Source organism: Cydia splendana, chromosome 22, assembly GCF_910591565.1.
Source record: "Cydia splendana chromosome 22, ilCydSple1.2, whole genome shotgun sequence".
NCBI classification, from domain to species: domain Eukaryota; kingdom Metazoa; phylum Arthropoda; class Insecta; order Lepidoptera; family Tortricidae; genus Cydia; species Cydia splendana.
This window is the reverse complement of record NC_085981.1, coordinates 1,786,082-1,798,307: the sequence shown is the minus strand read 5'-3', so window position 1 is coordinate 1,798,307 and position 12,226 is coordinate 1,786,082. Positions and strand designations below refer to the sequence as shown.

Sequence of the window (12,226 nt, the reverse complement as noted above, 5' to 3'; positions counted from 1 at the left end):
AGCATCGTTAATAATAACGTAAGCGCCATCGACAATAAGGTCCTTTTTCATAGAAAACGTCACAAATTACATATGCGATGGTTCTATAGCTTTATCATTTATCACATTATCCTGCCATAAACTAGTGTCGTCAAAACAAATCTCTAATTACATGCAACGAAGATAAGATAAGATAAACCGGTAATAAGATACCTGCCGATATTAGTTTACCGGATTACATGCTACCGTTTATTAATCGCGGTATCTGACAGTTTCAAGTGGGGTTAGATTGGACACTTGACAGGTGCGGTAATCATGTGGCGATTGTGTTGTAAACTTTCTGTTTTACCATGCACATACGTCAGAAAGTTTAAACTTATAAAATTCAAAGGATGGTGAAATTCGCTAATCGGTATTAAATAAATAAATATTGTAAGGTCATTCTTACACAAATTGACTAAGTCCCACGGTTAGCTCAAGAAAGCTTGTGTTGTGCTCATAACGATAAATATAATATACAAATACTTAAATACATAGAAAACTTCCATGACTCAGGAACAAATATACCAACACCAACCAACCAACCAACTGAGCTACCGAAGTTTACCAAAAGCTGGCGAATTTCTCAATTCCTTTCTTTTGTTTACCCGCCTTAGAACAGGGAGGCCTTTTTGACCGGTATTCTAAAAGGCCGCGAGTTCGAGTCTTGCCCAAAGTGGTGAATTGGATAAAAACATGACAACACCGATAAAATACGGACACAAGACAAAAAGTAGAAAAGATAAGACAGAGAGAAGAAAAGAGCTATGTACTTCCATTTTAAACGCCGGTAACGCACTTGCAACTCTGGTATGTCAGGTGTCCATGGGGACGGTAATTGCTTACCATCAGATAATGGGGAGTATTACTGCAATGTTCTGCCGCCAGAGTGCAGCACTAATTTGTTTAGTAAACCATAGAGTAACTTATACATACTACGCCTTAAACAGTTTTTTCACGAGTGTTCACAATGACATTGATGCACCTAGGCGGTTTGTTTACAGGTGGCCTACCGCGAAAAGCGAAAATCGAAATTTCTTTATCTGCCTCTCTATCGATCGAATAAGCAAGAGTGATAGAGAGGCAGAAACCGAACTTTCGGTTGTCGTGTTTCACGGTAGGCCATGTGATTGACCTAGTGATGACATGTCATTGATGATGTCAATGAGGTTTGTTTACTGTATGTGCTAGTGGTGCCACCTACGCAGAGCTTTGCCTAATATTCCCTATTCGTCTGCTTTGCCTCCTATATCATAAAAAAAAAACAGATCTTATCAAAGTATTGTTCTTTTAACATGTTGATCTATCCACTTTCAACACTAACATTTAAGTGCCCCCTACACTATCATTCTGTCATTACAATTGTCTCAAATCAAGCGCACCCCTAGGGTCGGCACTCACGAGTTATTCGCCAGGGGTGCTTCAAGTCCATTACCGAACAATAACGCAGGATTACCGGTATCAGTAGACAGGGGTACAAATCTAGTTATTTTAAATTTATTCTGCTAGTAATGGATATTGTTTTTAAGTAGTTTTACATTAGCACTTTTATTGGGTTTATTGTGGGTTATTATTGGTAATTTAATATAGATTAAACATTCTTAATATTGCTTAAAGTAATGGATTATGGAGGCAGTCTATTACATATATGGGAAACACAGGTAGCTTTAAATATATTCGATTTGCTGTGTTACTTTAATGTATTATGATTGTATATTTTATTTAATATCCCAACACGAATAAAACATTTATAAATTCAATAAATATATCTAAAAATTATACGAAATACATTAAAATTCAATAGAAACTAAATAAATTAAAGTAATAAAATTACATAAAACTTTTATCTATATTTTTAAATAAAAGTTAAATATCCACCATAAAAATTGCATGCACAGCAAACTAAAATCTCATATTCTAAACCTTTTGGCACATTGCTAGTAATAACAGAGAATGTTTTAACTCACTGATCTAATCTGATCATCCCAAACACTCAAAATCGAATTAAAACTCAAAATTCCAAAAGTCAAGAGTCAATTCGAAGCCCATCGCTTGCCCAACACGACGGCAAAGCACGTGTCCGCCGCGCGTCCGCCGCGTGCCCGCCACGTGCCCGCGCCGGTAATGCTCGTGGTCGTCATGAAGTGAGAAGTTGGAAATGCTTTTAGAGTTGCGTTGCCTATTGTTATGTATGTGAAGGATAGTTTGGAATAATGTCAGCAGTGTCAGTAATATTGACAGGACGAAAGAGCTGCTGATGGGAGAATACGGAATGTAAGAAATACAAAATATCAAAATAATATTAAACCAACTTTTTCTTTATTGGTAATTGTGACACAGAAAGTTACTTCGATAGATTACGCCATGACCTTATAATTAATACTTGTAGGTGTTTTGGCACTACAGATGTAGATCATAATTATTTTCCATCGTATTTTCACGGAAACGTACGAACGTGTTGCTATTTGAGTCAGTATCGGTACAGAAAGTTCTACGGTTGACTGAAATAGCATGACAAATACGAACGTTTCCGAGAAAATACGATGGAACACAATTATATACTACATCTGTAAATAAAAATGATTTATAATTTTATTATAGCATAGTTATAGTTACTACGAGATTTCATACCGTGTTTTGTACATTTACTTATTTAGATAACATTGTAAGTTTTTATTCTGCAAAAATAAAGCAGTCTAATGGGTAACATCAATAAGATTAAAAACTAAAATTAGAAACTAAACTAATCTAAATTAAAATAAATGTAAAAAACCGGGCAAGTGCGAGTCGGACTCGCGCACGAAGGGTTCCGTACCATAATGCAAAAAACGGCAAAAAAAAAATAAACGGTCACCCATCCAAGTACTGACCCCGCCCGACGTTGCTTAACTTCGGTCAAAAATCACGTTTGTTGTAGGGGAGCCCCACTTAAATCTTTATTTTATTCTGTTTTTAGTATTTGTTGTTATAGCGGCAACAGAAATACATCATCTGTGAAAATTTCAACTGTCTAGCTATCACGGTTCGTGAGATACAGCCTGGTGACAGACGGACGGACGGACGGACAGCGGAGTCTTAGTAATAGGGTCCCGTTTTACCCTTTGGGTACGGAACCCTAAAAAGGCCCCCGCGGCATTGTGCCAAAGATGCTGGCAGCACTCCCTCGCTGAATGGCAATACTAATGCGCTGCGAGAGAAAGCTGTAAGTAGATCAAGAAAGGCATAATATTGCCAACACTTGTTACATTTTCTAAAGATATTTACAAATATGGTTTAATTTAAAAATAAAATATGTTTAGCATCAAAACCACACATAGTATTACGAGCAAGAATTTTCAAAGTCACATAACACGATCTTCTATAAAAGTGCATAGAAGGTCAAATTACAATAATCCAACGGTCTCAATAATGTATTCACACCCTCCATCCCCGGCACGACAAATTATTTCATTCGCGCGCCAAAAATTCAAATGTCAAACCGGGGTTGCCAGGAATTATAGCCTCAATTACCGGACGGGTGGGCTCGATTAAAAAATGTCTTGACGTAGCGCCGGGTGGCAGTTTTATAATGTTTTTTTTTGGATTTTATGGTTATGATTTTGTGGGGTATTTTTTGATGACAGTGTGAAATAGGTTAGGAAATAAAATTGGTGATGTTGCTTTTGACATCAGAAAATACTATCATGACCATGCTTGGAAGATATAGCCAAATGGAGACGCCTTGTCTGTAATTTTATGTACAAAACAGTCTGCCGATTTTTGCGGGGGAGAGGCACGTCTAATGTACGGCGAACTTAAAAACCGGCCAAATGCGAGTCGGACTCGCAAACGAAGGGTTTCGTACCATTATCTATAAAAACGGTCACCCATCCAAGTACTGATCCCGCCCGACGTTGCTTAACTTCGGTCAAAAATCACGTTTGTTGTTTGGGAGCCCCACTTAAATCTTTATTTTATTCTGTTTTTAGTATTTGTTGTTATAGCGGCAACAGAAATACATCATCTGTGAAAATTTCAACTGTCTAGCTATCACGGTTCGTGAGATACAGCCTGGTGACAGACAGACGGACGGACGGACGGACGGACGGACGGATGGACGGACAGCGGAGTCTTAGTAATAGGGTCCCGTTTTACCCTTTGGGTACGGAACCCTAAAAATAGCCATGTCAGATAAACGTGTACATACAATGTGTACGACCATTGGGCATAGTTTCGACAGAGGGGAACGCCTGTTAATGGCTAATCCGTTTGGTTATATTCTCCAAGTAACCATGTAGCGTAGACCAGGCTCCAATTTCACCACGGTGACAGGTGCGACAATTGTAAAACATCACTGTTGCTGACGTCACAGGCATCCATGGGCTACGGTTACCGCTCACCATCGGGCGGGCCGTATTCCTGTTTGCCACCATCATTGTTTTATTAAAAAAACTTTATTATATCGGAAAAAAACAGATATTTCTCTTGCTAAGTTTATGACAATTGTCACAAGAAACGTCACGAAGAAATTGTCACGAAATTCCGACACATAACTCATTCCCTGTCAAGAATTACCTACAATTCTTCTAAATCTTGACAATTGTCAGAAACTTCGCAAAAGAAATATCTGTTTTTTTCCGATATAATAAAGTTTTTTTAAATAATACAATGATGGTGGCAAACAGAAATACGGCCTGCCCGATGGTAAGTGGTAACCGTAGCCCATGGATGCCTGTGACGTCAGCAACAGTGATTTTACAATTGTCGCACCTGTCACCGTGGTGAAATTGGGGCCAGGTATCAGGGTTTAGAGTTATTTTAAGCATAAAACTAAGATTATAGTTTATTCACAACACTCCCTTATCCTTACAAAGATAACTCCTGTAATCGTAGGTATGTATTATTAGCATAATTTTCCAAAATACAATTTTCAAATAACAACTTCCGTCCTTTTAGCAAATGTAAAAAGTCTACAATAAATTTGCAAAAAGCAAGGGTTACATCCGCTTCCTGCGGAAGGGTTGCCAGCGCTGCAGTTGCCCAAATATTTTATCCTATTCTCTGTGATAATGTTGCCATACCACAAGTGCTTTATTGTATAGGAAACGGCTTTGATTTATCTGTGTGACAAGTTTTTTCGTGGACACAATAAGAGATATATTTTAATGAATTTGCAACCTTTGCAGAAGCTAGACGGTTTGATTCGACTGATACTCTAAGTAGTACCTACATAATTAAGTCGCTCAACGTATCTTAGCCATTTCTATAATCGACTTATGCCGTTCACTTCATTTCACTTCGTAGTCTTGTTACTTATTACGTTATCCGTCTAAGCTAGCTTTTGCACCGACTTTGAAGTGATAAAGTGTAGCAGTGACTCTATAAACATCTTATAGGCGGTCAAACAAGTTAGTCAGGAAAAAAGGCGCGAAATTCAAATTTTCTATGGAACGATAACTCTTCGCGCCTACATTTTTTTAAATTTGCTGCTTTTTTCTACTAACGGAAATGGCTTGACAGTGTATATAACTTTAACATTCATAATGCCATTTTCATACACGAAGCAAGCATAGCAAAACAACGCGACAGCGACAACTTCAATAGCTACGCAGGGTATCCTGGGGACAGCATCATTCGACCCTGAACCGCTGTCAAACTTCGGTTTTGTAGGAAGTTTCCTTTCTGTACGGTAGTACTATTATTTATTATGTGGTTACGGTTATACTTAATACAGCTTAAAATCCGTACGCTGGTTTACCACCATTGTCTTAAAAATTGCAATTTCTCATTCCACCATTACTTCGCCGCAATGAATCAAGCGGCACGCGCGCCAACATCCTTTTTCCATATACCACCGCGCGCCGCAAATGCCTCGATTCGCCACGCATCCGCCGCGTGCCACGTGGCGTTTTTTGGCAAATTGCTGAGGGTTTTGAATTTTTCAAGGGCGGTTTTTTATTGCCCTAATTTTGGATTATGAGATTAGATTTGCATTAACAACTATTAAGGCGAAGTTCTCGAAGATGAGTTATCTACGACAGGAGCAGGAGAATGGTATTATTGTTAAATAATTAGAGGCCTAATTAATTCAAACAAAATCCAAAAGCAAAATCATACGACTTTGTACTTATCAAATATTTCTAAATAAGAGAGCGCTTTTTTAGCTATCAATGTTGAACTTACGTTCAAGAATGATACGTTAATTAAAAAAACCAACACCAAGAAAACGTGTTTAAAAAATATAAGTAGGTAGAGTTTTTGATTAATATTTGTTAATAAACATACCTACTACATTTTATTTTTTTATGAATAATCGTCATATTTATTTCTACACGTTCCTCATTACAAAACACCCTAAAACAAAAATCCCCAGACAATAACGCCGTAACAAGACCTCGATGCAACGATGACGACACACTGTTTCGCGGCCATTTTGCCGAGTTGACGTTTCATTTCCCGCCATGATGGATAGCGCTGGCTTCGTGAATTATTGCCAGTGTCTCGCGGGTTGACATATGCAAAAATTGTTTCGGGAACTTATTATAAAGGTGAATAGGTGGTTTTAGTTTGATCGATGGTTGGCTTTTTGCTTTGGTTTTTAACAGTTTGGAGATTCTTTGTAAAGTTTTGGTTGATTTCCGTTCTATGAGAATCGTTTGAAAGACAAATATTTTTTTTGCTATAAATTTAAAAAATAAAATTTTACTAACTCATTCTGTGGGCTTTAACTTCTTTTCTGAGATATTTACGTCGAAACTTTTTATATGTGTCTGTTTAAAAACTTTTTAGGCACGTTGTTCTTTGTTGTAATGTGTTCTTATCAAAGAATATAATGGTGCTTATGTCATAATGTGTAAGTTTATGTCACAACGTAACCAAAATTGTTTGCAAAAATAATCTTTTATATTAGAGTCGTGAAATGTATGGGGCCCAATACATTCCACGACTCTTCTCTTTCCGCACAGACTCTACTAAACAATACATTATAGTGTAGATAACCCCCTTATTCATAAAAGTTTACTAAAGTTGACAAGCCGATAATAATCGTTTGTCCCTTTCCGACGTATCGGTATGATGGAAAGGGACACGATTAAATATTATCGGCTTGTCAACTTTAGTAAACGTTTATGAATAAGGGGGTTAGAATTTTCCGTTTTGACATTTACAGAGCATAGATTTATAAGGCATAGATTCCTAGTTCGTACACCCCAAGTGAAGCCATTTCAAGTGCGACGTCACGTCACACTCGCATCATCGTATTCGAACGGCCCTCGCAGTACTCAAAGTCAAATCGGTCTGTGTACACCTCCCGTTTAAAAATCAAAAACTACAGGAAAGATGGTTGTTGGTACAGTGAATGGGTGTCACAACACATCATATAATAAAAACAAACCGCTTGATATTACATTTCACGCGTAAGTATCGAGTTTAATGTGATATTTTTACATAATCGTAAATACAAAAATCCAAATTTTCGTCAGCCGCCATTTCTTCTAAATGTTGCCAGTGTAGTGAATATTTTTTCCTCCAAATGGGACATGACGTCTACATTCTAAAATAAATACGCTCCATTAAATTTCATTGTATAATTATAGAAAAATATAATTAAGTTAATTATTAGGTAAGTATTTACTTTTTTCTTATTTTTATTTTGTGTCATGTTCGTTTCAGTTTTCTGCCTGATCTACTTCTGTCTGCGAGATAGAAGGAAAAAAATAGACTAAATCGGAATGACGCAATATGGAAACATTGGAAACGGACTAAACACAGTCGAATATGCTCTGTCCTATTTAAATTTATTCTTATTATTTTATGCACATTTGTTAAATAAATAAAAATAGTAAAAACTTATCAGCTATTTACATTGATATAGAATAAGAACTGGATACCCAATCAGCCGCAAAAAATGGCCCCGCAAAAGTAACGTTAAAACAGATCACGCGTTACTTTTTCGTTTAGTCTTGTATGGACCGCTCAAATGTGAAGTTGTCAACAATGTCGTAAAATGGTCGTAAAAATATGCAAAAACAACAATGATAAAACGAGGAAAAAGCATGGAATGTATTTCTTTCGGTTAGTTCTTTGGATAGCATTACATAATTTATGTAATCTGGTGGTAATTTCATGATTTTGAATAAATTATTTTGTTAGTACCAAAGAAGGGATGTGAAGGAACAAAAATCTAATGAGTCGATGTGAGGCCAATACTTTTTTATTTTTATATGGAATTCGTAAGATATAATATTATGTTTAAATTCAAGATTTCCAAGAAAACCTATGCGACGTGCAGAGTGGACTGCTATTATAGCAAGAGATAGGGGTGATGCAGTTTTAAACAAGGCAAAACGGCACTTGTGTGTTCGGCGCATTTCCCTGTTTCCGACATATACACGACCAATAAGGGCTTACATCGACTAACTGTAAATGTTAAACCTGTCTGAACACAGTGACAACCACAGGATTTTTTTGATAAAGACCATAACCAATCAGTACCAGTAGCGACCTGAATGTCCCCGTGCACTATATTGCAAAGAACGAAAGTGCGAAGAGTATTATGTAGATCTAAAATACACAGTTATTTAATAAGTTGAATTTATTTCAAGGAAAATATAATAAATTTATAAATTTATTTTATGATAACTTACACGGGTTGTTACCATGAATTAATTTTATTTGAACTCCCGATCAAATTAAATTTGTTTCATTTATTACTTCGGTTTTTCTGTTCAGTAATACCTATTAAAATGTACCAAAGGGACTCCATTCGTTCATTATTCTCGTTTGACGTTGTTTGACGTAAATACAAAGGTGAAGTTACGTTTAGTGCCATCGGACTTAAAGTTTTAACAGTGTTGGTAATAATGTTTACAAATTTGACACTTAATGCTTACGACAGTAAGTTCTTTTCCGTACAAAACATTTATCTTGACTCAAAATTTACGTAAGCGTTTTTATCATCAATGCAAATTTGCAGCTAATGTCATTCTGATCCACATTTTGTTGACATTTTTGTTCCGCTCTGTGTGTCTATTTCTAATATTAAGTCAGTGGCTATTTATTTAATCCTTATTTCACAAAGTACAGAAATGCAACAAATCCCAAAATAAACAAAAAGCTTTTGCTACAAAATCGAATCTATACACTTCCAAATTATTAATAACCAAGTGTGATGTTGTTAAAATTCCCCTACTTTGAGAGAAGTAAATGAATACTGGCAACATATTTTGTATATATGTGTGTGTTTGCTGAGCGTAAAACACGAGCGTTCCACGCACACATCGATCGTGTTTCGGCTTCACTTTTGGCAGGTTAGCCGTATGGAGACTATCCGTCTATGCGTTATTAGTTTAAGTTACAGAGGTTTTCTGTCCGGGATTTTCTTGTAGCATTTTGATTTTCACCTTGCAAACAGAATAAACTGTACGACTGGTAGGTTTTGTTTTTTTACAAACTAGGGACACAACGAATTGAATTGAAGAATCTAAATTGACCTCTTGTCCCCAGGATCGTCCGCAACAAGGCGGCGGAAAAGGCGAAGCACGCGCACAATCAGCAGCAGCAACAAGAACAAGAAATCTCCTCGGCGCAAGGCAGCGTAGTATCTGTAAGTGCTTTCTATCTGTACATATAGTTAGACCAAGAAAAGACTGCAGCGATTTTCATAGCCCACGCAGTGCAAGTGTTCAATCAATCAATCAATCAATCACTTTATATGCAATAAAACATACTTAAATGCATGCAAATACAATTATATGGTGTATATATGATGGTGGTGTTATTTATACGTAATAATTTCACAGAAGTTTGACGTTTAAAATGACACTTGCACTGCGTGGGCTATCAAAATTGCTGCAGACTTTTCTTGGTCTAACTTCTAGTAGTTCTTTAGTTAGAAAATTCTTAATAAAGTCTCCTGAATCTTTTACTCGGTGTGCTAATTATCAATAGTTATGTACATAGGTTTATGAAGAGACCTATAGTTTCTCGCGCACGATTCGTTTCGCGGGTTGACCTTCGAAAGCGGAGTAATTTTGAAAATATCTATAAAACCAGAAGCATTTCATACTTTAGCACCACTTAGGTACGTTGCTGCAACGTTTGGTAACTTACTAAAGTTTAGTAAATCTTAGCCATTTTCAAATTAACCCCTCTTTCGAAGTTACCGCAATGCACCCTACTACAGATGTAGTGCATAATTATTTTCAATCGTATTTTCACGGAAATGTACGAACCTGTCTTGCTATTTCAGTCAGTCTCGGTACTTACAAAAAGTACTGAGGTTGACTGAAGTAGCATGACAAATGCAAACGTTTCCGAGAAAATACGATGGAAAATAATTATGCTCATATATACCTAGCTCTAAGACAGATGAAATGGATAGCGCGATATGGCCACATTCAGATGCGGTAACTAAACTGTCAAGCACTGACTTTTGAGAATCCGTTACCACAAAATGTATACACCGTACAAAGCCACCTAAATCTAGTTAAACGAGACTAGAGATCTAATATTCCGCACCTACTTCATACAGTACTTAACCCAATTTTTTCATCAGGTAATAACCCATTCGGGCAACGCGGGCACGACAGCCGTCCTATCCCCCACGACGGAACAGCACGTGCCTAACACGGGCAGTTATAGCATCAACGGTATACTTGGCATCGAGCAGGTCGAGGGTCTGCATAATGGCAACGGGCTCAAGAGAAAGCGACATGAAGACCAGGGTAAGAACAGTCAAAACTGTAGCCAAAGCATCTCATACAACCCCCCTCCCTCCCCACGACAGGGCAGTACGTGCCCAACACGGGCGTTTATAGCATCAACGGTATACTCGGCATCGAGCAGGTTGAGGGTCTGCATAAAGGCAACAGGCTCAAGAGAAAGCGACATGAAGACCAGGGTAAGAACAGTCAAAACTGTAGCCAAAGCATCTCATATAACCCCCCTCCCTCCCCTCGACAGGGCAGTACGTCCCCAACACGAGCAGCTATAGCATCAACGGTATACTTGGCATCGTGCAGGTCGAGGGTCTGCATAATAGCAACGGGCTCAAGAGGAAGCGACATGAAGACCAAGGTAAGAGTAATCAAAACTGTAGACAAAGCATCTCATACAACCCACCCTCCCTCCCCACGACAGGGCAGTACGTGCCCAACACGGGCAGTTATAGCATCAACGGTATACTCGGCATCGAGCAAGTCGAGGGTCTGCATAATGGCAACGGGCTCAAGAGAAAGCGACATGAAGATCAGGATAAGAATTGGACCTAATTTAGAAAAGGATCCAATCCACAAAAAAATGTCAATAAAATTGGAGCTTTATGTCAAAAGGAAGTCATTTATTTAAATGACAAATTTTAGAGGTGGATCCTTTTTGCTAAACTACATTAAATTGACAGTCATAACTGTAGCCCATCTTAAACAAAAACCCATTGAATATGTGAGTAACATACACATTTCTCTCAAGTGAGAGTCGCTTTTACAGCGTGTTCCAGACGGGGTGACCCCAGTTCAGAAATTAAAATAATAATCTCTGTCCACAGAATTTATCTGTTTCAATTCTTCCGTAACAACTTTCAAAATGTAGATACAATTTTAATGAAGGACTATTTATATTGATCAACCTTGAATAAGTATTTGATTAAGTCTTTTGCTAATCCCACAAAATTCACCTTCTATATTATTATATAAAATTGTGAGAGTTTGAGACACATCCATTTTACGAGAACGACCCGCGCGGGCACACTTTGCCATAATTAAACTCTTTCCAAGGTAAGACTAAGTGTTCCTACTTTAAAAAACCTTATGTTCATATAAAGTTGTTGACAGTTACGCCCTTCTGGAGTTGAAGTAGTTGGGCAAACTTGCGACTCTAGTGAGCAACGAGAAGTATAGCGAATAAAATAGTCGACCCCACGGAGTTTGCACCCCTAACTGGGATTAGAGATGGGGTGAGGAGTGTCGATTATCGATAAGTTGTAAATTTAATGAGATTGTTATGATATCTGAAATTATGACTAAAGTAGGGACGTTAAGTATGAGCAATTTCGTATACTGTACGCTCGTAAATGCCACTGTGTGAGCAGGACAGCAATATAAATAGGCGCGCGTGAGATAAAGCTAGAAAATGGATAGTCGATGTACAAAAATCTTCGTGCTTTGCGTCATCAATTTCCTAAATTTAATGACAAGTTGACAGATGAGAGCTTTCATAAATAGGTCAGATAAAT

General features: G+C 37.5%; 1 protein-coding gene across 1 annotated transcript in view; it reads left to right on the top strand.

Annotated features, from left to right (window-relative positions):
• LOC134801652 (paired box protein Pax-5) overlaps window positions 1–12,226 on the top strand; it is a 75,739-nt gene that overhangs the window by 53,104 nt on the left and 10,409 nt on the right. Inside the window, exons 5-6 of the mRNA XM_063774271.1 lie at window positions 9,502–9,601; window positions 10,553–10,721. Coding sequence (XP_063630341.1) covers window positions 9,502–9,601; window positions 10,553–10,721 — 269 coding nt within the window. The remainder of the gene's footprint in view (window positions 1–9,501; window positions 9,602–10,552; window positions 10,722–12,226) is intronic.